This window comes from Nansenia antarctica (assembly GCF_963989245.1).
Source record: "Nansenia antarctica genome assembly, chromosome: 19".
Classification (NCBI taxonomy): domain Eukaryota; kingdom Metazoa; phylum Chordata; class Actinopteri; order Argentiniformes; family Microstomatidae; genus Nansenia; species Nansenia antarctica.
Genome location: NC_137692.1, coordinates 8,422,213 through 8,440,744, shown reverse-complemented (window position 1 = coordinate 8,440,744; position 18,532 = coordinate 8,422,213). Strand labels below are relative to the sequence as shown.

The 18,532-nt window shown below is 42.5% G+C and overlaps 1 protein-coding gene across 1 annotated transcript; it reads right to left on the bottom strand.

The window, feature by feature from the left end:
• Nucleotides 1-24: 24 nt before the first annotated feature.
• On the bottom strand, nucleotides 25-18,396 carry gyg1b (glycogenin 1b; the record flags this gene model as incomplete). Its single annotated transcript, XM_080548922.1, has 7 exons — nucleotides 25-156; nucleotides 1,294-1,510; nucleotides 7,401-7,527; nucleotides 13,676-13,838; nucleotides 14,540-14,714; nucleotides 15,655-15,790; nucleotides 18,390-18,396. 7 exons carry the CDS (start codon nucleotides 18,394-18,396, stop codon nucleotides 25-27), a joined length of 957 nt encoding a protein of 318 aa, XP_080405048.1.
• Nucleotides 18,397-18,532: the final 136 nt, after the last annotated feature.

The window sequence follows — 18,532 nt, the reverse complement described above, 5'->3', positions numbered from 1 at the left end:
GACATTTCCTTCATCACATCTTTATTAGAGAAAGGCATCAAGCTTTTTCTGAATATTATCAAAAGAGTCCATTCCCATGTAGTCTGCCTGACCCTGCTCCCACTTCTGCTTGCGTTCCTCTGAGGAGATGTCAGGTTGGCATGGTGACGGGGTCTCCTAAACAGGAAGAAGGAAGAAGGGAGGGAGAAAAACAAACAAACATTACAATCCAGAAAGGAGACACAAGACAGGACTCTCCACAACACTTGATCCATTGCAATCAGTGCAGCTTGTGTGCAATCGTCCCAAACACATTGACGCTTTACAAAAACATAGTTGACACTGATGCTATTCCAAACCATTTGTTGACCAAAAGCAGCATTAGTAGTATTAGTAATATACCTGCTCTGGCGCATTTACATTGATATGGAATCTGATTTGTTGATTAATCGACATTCAAATACAACATGTAACTTCAGTCATCTAAGACATTAAATCTAGTTGGCCAAGAAACTGGAAGATTTGGACCAAATCACAATCATGCTCCAAAACTGTACGAGGAGACAAGAGGGGCCGGAGCCCTCCACTAGTTGCACTAGAAGGCAGAAAAGGGTTCCCACACCTTCTGAAACATCAAATTCAAGCACTTTTCAAGGACTTTCAAGACTCAATTCCCTCAAATTCAAGGACCCAGGCACGGCATGGTTTGAGACAGATCTAGATGAGAATTTATATAATAGGAACTATCCGCTCTCAGACAACAATTAAAAAGAGAGGCTTTTGAATGTAGAGGCTTGATGGTCTATGGTCTCTTGCCTTCTCTACCACAGCAGAGCAAAACAATATTGTGAAATATGTGTAAAGTTACTGTGCAATGTGACTTATCTACCATAATTACATAAAACATTTGAATAAAAAAATAAAAAAATAAAAATTGAGAGAGAGAGGGGGGGGGAATTTAAGCACTTTCAATGACCCATGTCTATTTTCAAAAACCTTTAAGGCCTTGATTTTCTTTTCTGAAATTCACAAACTTTCAAGGATTTCAAGGACCCGTGGGAACCCTGAAATAATCAACACTGACTAGTTATTATTAATTATAAAGCAGGAGGGACTGTGTCACATTATGAATACAATCATTCACTAATCATTGTTACAGAATCAATGGCATAGCTGTGCCAACATTGTTGATATACCACAGCCTCAAGCACAGTTACAAATATTGGATACAGTTAAAATAGACATCCAACTACCCACATAACTAAATAAAACCCCAATAATACTAAAAAGAATGCTGTTTTTTCGTTGACTCACTTCCACACATCCTGAGTGGAAGGGCTGGTCTCCGTAGTGTTCGTGGAGCATGGGCACCACAGAGCTGGAGTACAGGGTCCACCACTCCAGCAGGAAGGTGGGATGCGTGGCCGCCTCATGCATGTCCCCCCTGATCCTCCTGGCCTTGGGGTCGAACGTGTAGCTCCATGGCTTGGTCTTACCCAGGAAGTGGACAACCTTGGCATTGCCACCATATCTGAAATAGACACATGATGAGTGAATTCAAAGCTAAACTTGCATTTAGTACAAGGATAACACCCTCAAGACCACCAGGACCAAGCTCCGGACCTGGGGTGATAGGGCCTTTTCAGCCGCAGCCAGCCCGTCCCTCTGGAACGCCCTCCCCAACCACATCAGACAGGCCAACACCCTCCCAACATTTAAACAGGCCTTCAAAACCCACCTCTTCAAGCTTGCCTTCACCAGTTAACCCTCTTCCCATGTGTTCCCAGCACTGCCTTAATTAGGCCCCTAAACTTTATTATTTATTTATTTTGTTTCTTTTTATTATTACTACTCAATCTTTTCAGTTTGTAAAGCGTCTTTGAGTGTCTAGAAAAGCGCTATATGTATTATTATTATTATTATTATTATTATTATTACAGCCATTATTAAGGTTTTTGTGAAGGCAAAATCAAGTTGGACTGGCTTTAGATGTTACAGCATGACATAAAACTACAAATGACTGGCGTTGACAGGAGCTAATATAAGCCTTTGAGTACAGGAAACGTTTAATAATAAATACAATCCATCATCACTACTCGTTGGCTGACATCAAACAAGTTTGAACAAATATACAACCAAGTCATCTACACTCACTGAACACTTTATGAATGAATGAATTATCTTTAGGGATGCACGATATTATCGGCACCGATATTTATCGGCCCGATAATGGGAAATTAATGTGTATCGGTTTTTATCGGTTTTATAACATTTTAGCCGATATTGAGCCGATTTTTTTTTTCTTTTTTCTTTTCCCTAGCACCAGGGGAGCCACCCCTCCCAAATGTCGTTGTTTGGTACCTGTACTATAGCAATGACAATAAAGACCATTCATTCATTCATTCATAATCCGCAGTGTATAGACGAGAGCGAAACATGAGAGCTTCCCCAGTGTGTCTGACATTCTGCAGAGTTTCTGAGGCAGATAGTGCATTTGCAATTTGCAACACATGTTCAACAAAAGTTCGGAGAGGAGGGCAAAGGTCTACGAGTTACAACACAACGAATCTCATAAGTCACCTTAAGATTCACCATTGCAAGCACGCTGTATGGAAGGAATATCAAGCAGAAGGTAGCCTAGCCGCGGTGCCTATTGAACACGCATTTGAATTGTATTCAGTTTGTATATTAGGGAACACCAATGGAAAACGTGTCTATTATTTAGGTGAGAATGTGAATGTAGGCTATACAAGACAAGTTGTTTACAAGGAAAACATGCACTTTTTGTTTTTCCATGTCAGTGCAATTTATTTTGAATTCTTATGCAAAACGTTTGATGGGCTTTATCACAACCTACCTCATCCTCATGCACTAAAAGTAGCATAGCCCAGCCCTTTTCAGTTGCTTTATTAAGCATACTAGTGTAGCCTACTATGTGCCTTGTATCATTCTGTTTATCTGCAGACTAAGCAGCCATTTGGCACTAGTTTCTGTACAAGTTCTATACAACTTTTGGTTCTTTAAAAGTCTTTATTTTTGTATTGACTGATGCACAAGGTGCACTTTATTTTTGACACTTTTTTTGATCTAATTACTCTTAGGTGAGCCTTTTTTGTTTTCATAAAAGGAGGCCAGATCTTGGCTAAAAAAAGCATTGTGCACTGTATAACAGATTCTGTTTGTTAGAGGAAATAATAAATGAAAATTTGAAGACTCAGAAGTGTTCTCTTTGTTGTGTTAACAATAGTGATGTAAGTTAGATTTGGTGAGATCACTATGGAATATTAAATCATCAATCTTTGCTCACTACATAGCCTTTCTTACCTTCAGGTGTGCATGAACTACAGGTTATCAACTGTGAAATGATATCTGAATGGTCTTTATTGTCATTGATATAGTACAGGTACCAAACAACGAAATTTGGGAGGGGGAGCTCCCCTGGTGCTAGGAAAGAAAAAATAAAATAATAATAATAATATCGGTATCGGTTATCGGCCACGAGAAGCGGGTAAATATCGGTATCGGTATCGGTTGGAAAAAATGCATATCGTGCATCCCTAATTATCTTTATTTTCATTGTAACAGGTACAACGAAATTTAAATGCAAACCCTAGGTGCTAACAATCAAACACAGTCCGAAGAAGAAAAAAACAAGAATGAGACATAAATAGACATAAATAAGGGGGGGGGGGGGGGGGTATAAATAAAAATAGGGGGATAAGTGATCGGTAGACTGAGAATGTATCTATTATGTGAACTTCAATACTTATATACACTATATGGCCTATTCCTTTATCACAAGAATGTAAACATATTGCACGGTTATAGAACATTGCACTATTCCCATGGTTATTGCACAATAGTTTCTGGGAACAGGAACACAGGAACACCTGTACATCTGACAACAGTCCAAGCTGGTGGAGGTGGCGTAATGGTGTGGGAATGTTTTCTTGGCACTTTGGGGCTGTTAATACCAATCAATCAATGTTCTTCACCCTTCTCAGTCACCGGATCTGAATCCAATAGAACACCTTTGGGATGTGGTGGAACAGGAGATTCACAGCTTGAAAGTGCACCTGAAAAATCGGCAGGAATTGTGTGATGCAATCATATCATCATGAACCAGAATCTCAAAGGAATGTTTCCAACATCTTGTGGAATCAATGGCATGAAGAATGGAGGCTGCTTTGAGAGCAAAGGGAGACCCTACCCAGTATTAGTATAGTGTTCCTAATAAAGTGCGCAGTGAGTGTATACTAAATTTGTGTCGCAAGATTCCAAGAGTTATAAGCCAAGCCTGCTGAAACAGACAGTATATTGTTGCCAGGGGGTCAGTAATGAGAGTTTCTCTTTTGCAGAGGGGAAAACAAGAGAGCGAAAAGAGTGAGTGAGTGAGTGAGTGGGTGAGTGAGTGAGAGAGGCAGGCCACAGTGACCAGCGGCCCTGTTGACAAGCATAAAGGTCTTTAAATAAGCATGTCTATGTTAAGCTCTGGCATCAGAGCTGTGGAGGCCAGGGTGGATATCCAAGCTCAACACACGTCAGGGGGGGGTTAGACAGGCTACCCACAACCTCTCTCCTCCCTGGTAACCTGATGTCATGGCACGAATACTTTTCATGTGACTGTATATCCGCTTACACCCATCTCTACTCCACAGCCAACGCCCAAGATCATCACTGTCGCGGGTTTCACAGGTAGTATTGAATCTAGGACTCATCGATATTGTCTGATATAGTCCAAATATCATGGTATGTTCTATAAATCTTTCTTTAATGTTCATGGTATGTATTTCTTGTCTCTAAATACATTTAATGAGTATGCATAACTTGACTCAATGCATAGTTCACTTCAAAACATTACCACCAAGGTAGGTCAGATAGCCATACCTCAGAATCACATTAGATGGTTTTCTTATCTGTTCTGTCTGGACTGAACTGGACAGAGCGCTGGGAGAACGTTTCATTGGATGTTACATTCCAAGAACCCTCCCCCATATGCCCATAGGGACGCTGGTTGTTATGCTTTTAGACTGGGTAGGACTATTTTCAAGAGAGTTGTTGCCTTTATGCTAGCTTGCAACATTGAGGAAAATGGAAGAAAACCTGAAGGAAAAACTCTGCCCAAGCAAGGTGGGGCGAGGCGTCACTTATTTCAAATGGGTTGCCGCCCCTTTATAGCCTACTACTTTATAGCCTACTACTTTATTTTAATTGTAATTTATTTATTTATTTAATTCAGGGACAAAGCACATTAATCAACATTAATATCTCAATCAATGTAAATGTGCCAGGGTTAGCTATAAGGGCTAAATTGCACCTGCAGTCCCTGAGCAGGAGCATACTTAAAAGTTACATTAAAACGGATTATACAGGACAAACAATATCAAATAAACAATAACAAATTACAAAAAAACAACGTTAGCATATTGCTACTATACAGGTAATCAGTTAGTAATGTGTGCAGATTTGTTGAGATTTTATGTGATGTTGCAGTTTAATTTTAAATGTATGATAATTGCTATGGTTCCTAATACTAGTAGGGAGTGTATTCCACATTTTTGCGGCTCTTACGGAAAATGTCAAATTTCCAAAAGCACTGTGTCTATATGGAACAGCACAGTCTCGTCTGGTTGCTGACCGTGTTACCCGTGACTCCTTAACAGTGACGTATGCACCTAAAGGAGGGGGAGCTAATCCATTAAGTATCTTAAATATGAGACACATGTATATATTGTTTAAAGTTCTCCAGACTGAACAGATTATACTTGAGGATAATGTGACAATGATGATAACTATTAGGCTTTTTATCCAAGATTTTCAGTGTTTGTTTGTAGAGTGATTCAATTGGTTTTAGAATAGTGACTCCGGTTTGAGACCAGCTGGTCCTCTTATAGTCCGGAAATTATATAATCCATATTTAAGAGTTTTAACGATTTTGGTCACATGTTTTTTAAAGGTTAAATGGGTGTCCAAAATAATGCCAAGATACTTAACATTATCTACAATTGTCACATTCTCCCCATTTATCGTCACACCATATGACTGTTAGGTTTTTTGGAAACATATGCAGACGGTTTTACTGGTGTTCAAGTGTAGACATGAATCAATCAGCCACTTAGAGACACTGGTCATTGCTTCTGTTAGTTTCTGATCGATTTCTGACCTGGTTTTCCCATGGATGTACAGAACTGTATCATCTGCATACATTTGAGTATCAACTTGAGGGCAAATAAGTGGCAGATCATTAATATAAACATTGAACAGAAGAGGTCCCAGTATTGAGCCTTGGGGAACTCCAAGATGATTATGAAGGAGATCAGACTGGCAGTTCCCTATATGAACCCTTTGGCCTCTATGAGTTAAATACGATTGTATCCAATAAATTGCTTCACAAGAGACATTGTATGAGGACAACTTAGTTAAGAGCACATTATGATTAATAGAATCAAATGCTTTTTTTAGATCCAGAAACAATGCACCGACTTCACCATTTATGTCCAAAAGTGATTTCACATGTTCAATTAGATTACAGATAGCTGTTTCGGTAGAGTGATTATTTCTGAATCCAAAGCCTACTACTTTATAGCCTACTACTTTATAGTCTACTACTTTCGGCAAATGGATTTCCCCAGGCTTTCCGAACTAGGAAGGTCTGGTCTCAACAAGGATACCTCCAAGGATACAGGGGATACCCATAAGCCTTTAAAACAAGAATGTGTGCCTCGATTCAAACTGTCATTGTGAATCTTCAGACAGTCACAAATTCAGAATGCACAACATACTGCATAGGCTTACCTGTTACCATAGTCATTAAGTCTGCTAACCATACAGAGTAGATGATGTCAATTGGAAAATTGAATTCTTTAGCTGTATTTGTGACTTGGCTGAATGGTTTGTCAATTTAACATCTATGTCAGCGGTTCCCAACCTATGGGCCGCGGCCCACCAGTGGGCCGCCAAAGTACTGCAAGTGGGCTGCCAAATCATGGGCAAACAAATGTTTTTTTTGTTACAAAAACGTTTTAATTTAAAAAAGATTAAAAATCTTGGATTGAACAGCCTTGATCGTATTGCGTGTGTGGTGTGCGGCGATATTTCCATCCGAAAAGAAGAAGTCAGCTCGCTTCTTGATTGGCTACATTCCATCCCAATCGGACTCGCGAACAGGGTTGCCAGATTGGAGACATTTTCCACCCTAACCACAGTCTAAAACCGCTAATTCCACCAAAAAAACCCCGAGCCCATCTGGCAACCCGAGTGGGGAGTTGCCCACACACATAAGGATGTTTGGTCGTAAATATTGAACACATACAACATTTACGCTTCGCGCGCTAGGCTACAGTGGGCCGCGAATACTGTAGAGATTGGGAAAGTGGGCCGAGAGTCCAAAAAGGTTGGGAACCGCTGATCTATGTACTTACTGCTTGAATGCTGGAAGATAAGTGTAGATTGCTATGCTGCTTAGGTTGTAGATGAAGGGAAGGTGTTTTGATATGTCTGCTGTTGCCCAACTGTTGAAGAAGCCATTCAGTACCCCCTGGTCCCCTCCTGCAGAGAGAAAAACTAAATCAGTCAGCAATAAACACACAAAAATACAGTCATTTGTATTTTTAGTAAACCACCCTTTAATTCCATATCTAATAAATATTTTGACATTTAGCAAACACCTTCATCTGAAGTAAGTAAGTGAATCATCTATACATCAGTCATCATAAGAAAAACAAATCTATGCTAGGATCAGGGGCCATTGGCAATCACAATGCTAGAAGGAGGAAGAATTATTCATATATATATATATATATATTTACAATTATTAACAGTAGAGAAACTGTACATGGTGTAGTGGGTATGAAGGGGTCTTCAGGAGGGACGGTCAAGATTAAGCCTGAAGAGATGGAGGTCTTCAGTCTACGGTGGAAGACAGGTAGTGACTCTGCAGTCCTGACGGCAGACAGGTAGTGACTCTGCAGTCCTGACAGCAGTAAGAAGCTTGTTCCTCCAGTAAGGCGCCAGGACAGTGAAAAGCCGAGACCCAATAGCGGGACCACTACATCCACGTAGAGGTGGCGGTGCCTGGTGGCCAGCTGAGGTGGAAGAGCGGAGTGACCGGGCAGGGGTTTGGGGGCTGACCATTGCTTGCAAGTAGGGAGGGGCTGTACCCTTTGCTGGCCGGTAGGCGAGCACCAGGGTCTTGAGTCTGATGCGAGCTGCTACCGGGAGCCAGTGAAGGGTGTGAAGGAGGGGCTGACATTGGAGAAATTTGAGAGATTGGACACCAGACAGGCAGAAGCATTCTGGATGAGCTGCAGAGATCTGATGGTGGAGGTGGGGAGCCAGGCCAAGAGTGTGTTGCAGCAGTCAAGGCGGGAGATCATAAGCGTCTGTACCAAGAGTTGTGCTGCTTCTCTCGTGAGGAATGGACATATCGTTCTGTTGGAGAGGAAGAATCTACAGGAATGTGCTGTCGCTGTGATGTTCGCCGCTCAGGATAAGTCGTTGTCAAGGATCATCCCAAGATTCTTGGCTGTCTGGGAGGAGGTCACAGTAGAGTTCTCTTGGAGAGGGCAGGCTTCCTCCATTTGAATCCGGTGTCCATTCACCGGATTCAAAGACTCATTATTAAGCCTTTGATGGAATTGTGTAAAGTGTGTTAGCACTGGGCATGAACAAAAGCATGCACACCCTGTGGGTCCCCTGGAACAGGAATGAGGAACCCTGATTGATGGTATAACAAACTAATGCTGATCTTGATGCTAATGGTTTACTGAATGAATGAATGTGCAGTTAGACTTCAGTGAGGCTGAAAAAACTACTGAACCACACCTTCAACACCCAAAGCAATTTAGCTTTCCACTGCTAGCTTACTGTAGTCAGCACAGTCTGCTGGAAGCAATCCAGACAAGCTGTGTGTGAGAACAGGAGGTTCTCACATACAACTGCACTTAGTGCGGATGTTCACACAAACACTGAACAGACAGCTGTCTGTTATGTTTGTGAACGTGCCAGCCAGGTCAATACATCAGTGCAACAACCTTTCTGAAAAGGCTGTACCTTTTTTGTTTTGGGATACTGGAAGAGCAGACACAAAAGAGGCCTACTGTAGAAATAGTACCATTCTTGAAGAAAGGTTACCCACTCCAAGTTAGGGCCTGGCTGGTGGTAAAGCTACTGCACACAGGCCTACAGTTACATGTGGGTAAGGGAAGGCGGTGACCAGCTGTAACAGACAAGGGGCCCTATTATGCACTTCTTAACTTGCCGTCTTAAGTCTTAATTAAGACGCACCGCCAGGTTAAGACCTGCTATTATGCAGGTGTCGCTATAGGCGCCCACACATAAGACGTAAGACTCCCGTGCATATATTACTCATTGTGGGAGTGTTCATATGTTAATGAAGTGCGCTAGGCGCCCCTGCTATTATGCGATCTGACTTTGCGCCTAGCGCTAAGAAGTGGTTTGAAAAGTTCTTAGGCGCTAGACGGTCGGCACGCATGCGCAAACCGCGGAGGCGTGCTCGTGTTTCAAAACGTGCATGAAGTCTAGCGCCTATGAACTGCATAATAGCATAGCGCTTATGACTTAACGCAGCCGGTTCTTAAAGGGAATGGCACCTGGCACGCTGATTGGGTTGATTGAGAAGACGCCCAAAACACACCCATGACTAATTTCTGGGCTTAGCGCCGGGTCTTAGGCGCCCACTACCGCACGCATAATAGCAAAGTGGCCGTGACCACGCCTCCACGTCTTAAGTTTAGATCTACCGCCTCGTCTTATTGCTTAAGACTTATGAAGTGCATAATAGGGCCCAAGGTCACGCATGTCAAGAGCCTACCTAGGCAAGGCAGCTCAGAATACCATGGCGATTTCCTATAAAACACTATTCGTCATTCATCTTGTTTGCAAGAGTTGCTCCGTGTCACTAGGCATTCAGAGATTTTATATTTAGATTAGGCAGTATGTAGCATGTCGCAGTGCCAGCACAGGGTGTGAAAGAGACACAATGTACAGAACATGTACCGAACATGTACCGTACCCTAAGGAGACCCTTGCATTCCAATGGTAGCAGGGTACCAAGCAGGGTATATTGTAGCGAGCCCTCCGGTTATTAATAGCAGCAGGCTAGGCTTGTGGGGGTGAATCTGTTAGCGACGGTTTGGGTGCTTCTGGTCTGTTCACTATGGCTGTGTGTGTGTGTGTGTGTGTGGGGGGGGGTATGACATGTGTGACAGCAGCTAGTGAAACCGGGAACAAGTCGCCAACCAATCAAAATGTTCAGACTTGTATTCCCGAAAAATGTGATTAAATGTCAACGTTGTTGAAAATCAATGACACACTCGCTAGTCAAGCCAAAACATTGAAATGCAATGGATTGGGTGAGTAATCCCCACTACTCTACACTTACTAGGTAGTGGTGGGGATTACTCACTGAATCCATTGCATCGCAATGTTTTGGCTTGATTAGCGAGTGTGTCGTTCATTTTCAACAACGCTGAAATGTATTTACAATTGTTACAGAATAAAATTCGAAAAGCTCCGTTGGTTGGAGACTTGTTCCCGGTTTCACCAACTGCTGTCACATATTTGAAAGAGCAGGCTATAAGATATAGATAAGAAAACAAAACAAAAGCAAAACAAACCCACTAGGAAGCCTTGTGACTGGCATGCACATGCAACAAGCAGCTGCACAACCTTCTCTCAGAAGCTGCACATCTTACTGAAGATATCCCTCTCTTGCACATAAACAGATATGAATTTATAATATTTATATTATAACACATAACCGGACAGAACCTTGACACAAGAATACGTTTCTCCATAGTACTGAAGATTGAGGAGATTCAAGGCTATTAAATACATGTTACAATAGTGATAAAAGAGAACAGGAGTTCATTAGAAGATGACCTTTAAACCTCAAGATGATATGCATGTTCATAAGCACAAGGCTGTATCGCCTCTAAGACCACAGGCCGCTGCAGTTTAAGACAGTTTAAGCACGCCATCGCTGTCCGCTCGGTCCAGCCCAGCCCAGAAACTCCTCCTCAGGGGCTTTTTTTCTTTCTTACGATACGAAAAGCTCCATGGACTTAATAAGGGCCTCAGCATCTTCATTTCCAGGGGATGAGCAGAGCCCAGCAAGAATGTGAAACTTATTCGCTAGTTTACCTTGGCGGCAGATGAGATTGAAGCAACAGGTTCACAGATACTGTACTGCCCCTGGGTAGAGCCACAGCAATAAAGGGGAAATTGAATACAGACGCCCTGTGACCTGCAAACCTTCTTTTGACTGTTTCATCATATCTGCCATTGCCCAATAACGTGTTAACTTTACATATTAGCATGGACACAGCATGTATTCCTCCTCGGAGCAGAGAAGAAATATTAAAAGGTCAAAGGAATTGCAAGTCATAAGCTGGAGCACATGAAACGGCCGTCCGGCTATAAATACTACAGCTGATCATTTAGCATACAACCAGGACATCAGTGTGTCACTCAACTACATTGTTAATCTGGGGGTTTAGACCATGACATCACATCAAATGTCTGATTAAAACATGCCACCAAATCCTCTTGTGCATAACAAATGAGATGGGTAACTAGATAGACTGGCATTAGGCTAACAAGAGTAGCAAAAGGGCCCAGCACTTAGTGAGCTTTGGAAAGCATTCCTTTCAGTAGGACATTTATGGGTGCCTGCCGTGCAGCGTGGGGGATGCCAGGCAGTCATGGAACTCATGCCAACGGTCACTCTACACAGCCAAAACCAGTCTGAACTTCAAAAGCATGTGGCACCATTAAACAAACTAATTGGTTTCTTGATGAACTCTTGATTAGGTAAGCTTTTAGCCATATCAGACAAACAACAGTTCTATTGTGATCCATAGCTATAAAGAGGTTAGAGTACTGGTAGCTTTGTTTAGCCAGACATTGGCCCTCTCAACTGTCCATTCCTTGCGTCCACTCCTTCGTCTTCCACTTGCTTCTTCTCAAAGAACATGGGAGGAGAATATCTTAGGGGAGGAATCTAAATGCTCTTCTTAATGCATTTTGAGTATGATGCGAGTGGAGGACAGAGGACACAAGGTATGGAGTTTCTAACAATTAAGAAAGGGCCATTGACAATCACCTTCACTCAAATCTAATGCAACGTATTACTGCCAATTGCAAACTTACATTTGTAATAGGCCATTAGTCTTTTTGTCTTAACATTATACTGATGTACTGAAGCATAATCGAACACAGCACCACTTCATTCCGCAACCCAGTCTTCCCATTGTGGCAAGATGCATGTAATATACTGTATCATACTATGTATGATCACATCTGTGGCCTAAATGTAGCTTGATTACTGATCAGTAGAAACAAGAGCCCATTTCAATGCTGCCCTCATAAAAAGTTACATTAAGCTCAACTCCAACAAAGTGACTTCATAAAATGGCCTATAAAAAAACTTGCCATGAAAGAGCTTTTTGTTTCCATTCAAAACCTGCGTTGTTGTTCATGCACAAATAGTTTTGAAGAGCCACAAGTGGGTGCTAGGATGCCAGCTCTGTTATGCTACGATGCCAAAAAGCAGTATTGTAGGTGTTGCTTGAGGAAACAAGGTGGAAAACTTTAATTAAAACTGTAACAAACAAAAGGTTGAGGCCACTGTACTGTAGCAGCTATTTCCAATAGAGTTGTAGAACTGAGTTTGGAGCCAAAATGAAGACCACAATTCCCTGGTGTCCTAAGGAGGATAGATGCCTAAAGTCAACGAGTGTCCGTTGCAAAATGCGGCCTCTCAAAATTATCCCACACCCCACCCTAAAGAGCCCCGAGAATAGCCCTGGAGGGCAGCAACAGGAGAGCCTTGTGTCCGAGCACTAGGCCTGGTAAAGGCTTTACTCAGAGGAAAGGTAAACACAGTTTGACATCATACATATAGAAGCACTCAAAGCCTAGCTAAATACCATCAAACCCCAAATGCTGGAAATGAACTGTGGACGTCTGCTAATATCCAAACTTCCCCAAACTGCAAATACCACAGATATCTGGGATGCTACACTTCATTCATCTTCATTCTTGGAAATCCACCACATATCCCATCAGACCTTGGGAATGGTACTCTGATATGTCCCAGCATTTCATTTTACCATGTTCATTCAATTCCAATGATAACCGATATCTAATGGGTACGATAGGCTGTATGACAATGATGTATGTCAACGGGGACAAAGACAAGTGTCTAACATTTGAAGAAAACATCAAAACAAAGAACAGGAATACTATCCTGGCTTCCTGTTAAGTTCAGAATAGATTTCAAGATCCTTCTGCTTGTTTATAAAGCTCTCACTGGCACAGCACCAGAATATCTGAAAGACCTTTTGCTAGCATATCAGCCCAATAGAGCTCTCAGGTCTTCTGACACTGGTTTTCTCTGTGTACCACATGTACAAAAGAAGAGATTTGGTGAGGCTGCATTCTCATGTTATGCACCCAAAATGTGGAATGCACTGCCAGTTTACATTAGGGATGCAACCTCAGCAAATATGTTCAAGTCAAGACTAAAAACCCCATCTTTTTAATATTGCCTTCAAATGAAAAAATAATTAAATCATGATTATATAATGATTGGAGCACTTTGAGCTGCAACGTTTGCAGGAAAAGCGCTATACAAATAAAAGTTATTATTATTATTATTATCCGTCTGACTTGCCGTCGAAGCTGCCGTGTTCTGTACAGTACTGGAGGAGTCTCCCGTAGGTCTGGTTGGAAGGACGGAACACGAACACCCCAGAGTTGAAGCAGTCTGGCCACCCAGGGTCTGGGGCAGCTGACAGCTCTTCTCTGTCAAACAGCTCATCTATGTTGGACACCACCTGCAAGACAAACACAACTTACTGTACCCAGGAAGATACGTCCCATGTGTCTCATTCAACATGACAAGGGTGACAGATGTCAGAGTGGAATGCTTGTTTATTATATCCTAGCAAGAGGGAAGTCAACATGTGTACCTCAGGCGCAGACGTGGGGTATCTTAGACTGTGTTTACTACCTCAAATTAATTCATTTATGCCCAGCCAAATCCATGTTTAGAGGTAGCTAGCTAACATGACATTGATCATACTCGTAAGACTTTTCACTTTTCAAAAAATGCCGGTCGAGGACGCTGGCGTTGCTTGTTCGCCGCTTCTCCGCCCGAGATCTAGATATACTTGCAGTATACAGAGTAGATTGTCCTACAAAGACACTTAGATTTAGATTTAGTAATCTAAAAATTAATTAGACCCTATACTTTCTTTTATTTATTTCTTTTTGTTTCTTTTTATTTTACTACTCAATCTTTTCAGTTTGCAAAGCGTCTTTGAGTGTCTAGAAAAGCGCTATATAAGTCTAATGTATTATTATTATTATTCTTAAATCAAAACTGCCATGAATCCACACTGACCACATTTTTCTACAATGATCATGACAAACCGCCACAACATGAAACTGCTGTGCATGTCCTGACAGAGCTTCACCGCTGCTAGTGAAGCAAACACAGACACGAAGGTGATGAAAGATCAAAACGGCCTCTCACCAGTGTATCTGCGTCCATGAAAACACCTTTGGAATAGTGTGTGAGGGTCCAGCAGTGGAGCTTAGTGAAGGTGACCCCCAGGTCCGGCCTCTTCATCATGGCCAGGTTGGCCGTGTCGCCGCTGTCCAACACATCCACCAGCCTGACCTCGTCAAAGATCCTCTTCAGCACTGACCTACAGGAGGAGAGGAGGGAATCTTAAGCACTCTCAACGCATGAACAAGAGTTTAATAATAATAACTTATACCTACTGTCTCTGACATGGCTTAAATGGCATGTTAACCCACTGGCATGTCAAATAATTGTTAATCAAGTATACATGTTTTATGTTTTATCGAACTTTGTCAAGCAGTAACTTCTGTACCTGCCCTTTATAACATGACTAAAGCCTGGTACACACATAAAGATAATCTGGCTGGTTTTGGGCCGATTTTCCCCCTTCCGACCAAGGACAGCAAACGCCCGATTATCGGATGGCTCTAAAGATTATCCTACAAGATTATCCTGTGGTGTGAGCTGTGTTAAGACTCAATTACTCCCGACAATCTGCTCGGAAAATGGTCGGGGCCGACAATTGTAAATATTAAACGTGTTCAATATTTACGACCAAAAATCCTCTTGCGTGTGGGCGAAACTGCCAACACCCGGGTCCGATTGTGACTTGGAATGGAATGTAGCCAATCAAGAATGGAATGTAGCCAATCAAGAAGCGAGCTGACTGACGCGTCTTCTTCTTTTCGTTCTTCTGCACTTTATTTCTCCTGTCGCACATGGCTGCCTCTACAGGTCAGTCAGGGTACTACTACCCTGATCACACAAGATTTCTGGCTTGGGGGACGAGACTCCAGACTGTCGGAAAACAGATCTTTATGCATGTGGTCGTATATCGGAGCACACCACAGACAAAACTGTTCAATCCATGTGTGGGGTCTCTCTCAGATAAAAAAATCTGTTAAGATTTTGAAAATCCTTATGTGTACCAGGCTTAAGATCATCTCTTCAAACTCGCTCTACCCTAAAAAAAAAAATAATCACACAATGCACAATAACAAGTTTTGATCTGGTAAAGTGAACCAACAATGATGTTGCATCACTGGGGCGGAAAGGCTTCTTACTGGCAGGGATCTGACACGTGGGGGCCAATCAGCACCACCAGCTTCTTTGATGTCTTGTGGTTGCGCAGAGACTTGCCGAGCACCATGGCTCCTTTAGCATAGTTGTCATTTGTAGCCAACGTCACAAAAGCCTGATCTGTATGAAGAAGAAGAACACAGTCATGTTGGTTAGGCTCTCATTGCATGAAGCTGCCTGAGGGAACAATGCCACCAATGTAAGCACTTGCCACCTTAACCTGTCTACACAGACAGTACGTACAGTGTTTCCCCTACCATTGCCTTGGGGGGGGCGGGCCGCCCCCCCAACGGAACCACCCGCCCCCCTTAGAAAGAGGAATTATTACGGATGTAAACACCAAACATCTGACAAGCAGGCTAAAATATCTGCGTTTTTTAAACGCACCCAACCCGAATCTGGCGAGTGGCAAGCCCATAGGCTCGTTGGTAACATTAGTCCGCCAGTAGTCTCGCATAGTAGCCAAACCTCTCTCTCCACACTTCGCTTCACACTGTGCCGCGCTGGAGAATAATACAACATTGTGCGCGAGACGAGTGTGTGCGCCAGTGTGCGTGAGAGAGTTTTTGCAGGGTGAGATGTCTGCAGATGAAAGTAAGCAAGTTGAAACGTTAGCAAATATACTTGCTGAGTGTTCTGACAGAGAACGTTGGTTAAAATTGGTCGTTATTATTGTGACTAGAAAGTGTGTGACTATAATTCCATGGTGTAACTGTAAATAGTGTCAAAGAACTATCAAGCTAGCTAGCTAGCTCAGAGGTGATGAGATGAGCTAGTCTGCTGCACACTTGTCAGCTAAACAGCTAACTGGAGGCACTTGACTTTATTATTTTAGTTAAAGTAGACATACAATCTTTCTTATTCTGCTAGAATTGGGCTTCATGGTAATACCATAATGGCATATTTACAGTACATGGACAGTGGATTGAAGCATTGGAAATGTCTGTTTTTTTAAATAGTTGGACATGATCTTTTTTCAGGTGAGAGTAATCATCTGACTGCATTGCCCACAGCAATCCAAAAGCTATTATAATTATGTTATAAATTGATATGGATCAATTTATACCTCTTATTAGATTAGAAATACTCTGGTTGTTATGTTTGCCTTTTGGTTGACAGCAAAAGAGGGAGAGAGGAGGATAGAGAGATAGAGAGGGAGAGAAGGAGGGAGAGAAGGAGAGAGAGCAGGATGGTGTCGGCACACCAGAGAGAGAGAGCGCAAGAACCAGGTGAGAAAGTGGACAGGTAGTCAAGACCACATACTGTAAGTAGCCTTGTGAACCGCTGGTTCTGGAGCCTAACGGCCCATAGGGCAGGAGCCTATCTCCTGTTTCCGTAGCGTGAGGCGGCTTGATGTACAAGTTAGTACACCCCCTGGACATGACGCTGGTATGTCGCAGGGTCCATGCCACCCCAATTCCAATTCAATGCCAATTCCAATTCCACGGTCCATGCCACCCCCCCCAAGGCAGCAAACCTAGGGGAAACACTGACGTAGCTTGCCAACTGTCAACCCAGATAGGTGTCATTGGAGGAAAATCTAGCCAATGCATTTCCTATGTAACTGCCAATTGACGAGAATCTCACAATGGATTGATTGTAGAAGGCAGTGATATCATAATGGCCACTGGTGAATGTATGTCAGGATTAGGCTCTGGAAGCTGATATGAGCCCTGAGCAGTCCCCATTAGTCAATAAAAGAATGCCCTTAGTATTGTTAACAATATTGGCCCACAGCATGGAACATTGGATAACTCCCAGCACGGACCAAGTTCTCAAATTGCCCTCATATGCCAAAACAGGCACAGTAACAGCTTAATGAATGTGAATCATACAGTAGCACCTTAGGGTTAGTGTGTGCTCATAAAAACCAGTCAACAGAGGCCCATTATTCGAACCACTGCTTGCTGAATTCACCCTTCACTAAATAAGAGCAGTTACATAAGCATGTCACATTCCATACAGGTCAGCCATAGAAGGGATAGACCAAGCGTTACCCTTTCTAAAGGGCTCATATCAATGAGGAGTAACATGCATGAAGAGGAGCAACGTGCATTAAAAAGTTGGGTTATCCTCACAACACTTGGCTTGAAATCAGATGACAGGATCACTTGCTAACTTTCTGAAATAATGACTAGGCCTACATGTAATGCAAAGTTTATTAAATACAAATCTAGAAACCTTATGAATATACAAGCAAAATAGAACAGACTACTTCGTGCATTAACATCATCAAAGTTGTACGACTGAACACTGACTGCAGTAAGACAGGACAGGACAGGACAGGACTCAGTCTGCTAGGAGAACATGAGAACATTGTGCTCTCTTGGGGAAGCAATGGGAAGCAATGACCTAAAGATTCCGTAAACTAGAGCGGCAGACAATCGTGCAATGACATGTCAAATAATGAGATTGCAGCAACATTACAAAAACAAAGGATTCAAGCTCAGGAATGTTCCAAAACAAAAGCTGACAACCAGTCCAGGACAACATTTCACATTAATTTGGGAATCGATCGATACTTGCATGCATTATCATCACTATAACAAATCCCAAAACAGCAAACAAACCAAACCAATGCGCCTCCCAGCTCCACAGGTCTAGGTGCCTGACTGGCAGCTCGTTTTTGCGGAAGAGAGACACAAGAAATGTTTCAACTCGAAGTTGAACTTCAAACTAGCGCATCCACGCCATCACACCGTGCAACAATGTTACGTACCTGCCATGGTTGGAGTCGAGGTCGAAGCTACTCTGTAGCCTAGCCTTCTGAACACTGCTTTAGTTGAGGAAAGGACTAAACAATATATCAAGATGCATTTATACCAGCATGGATACTCACTACACACCCTGTCACGTGACACG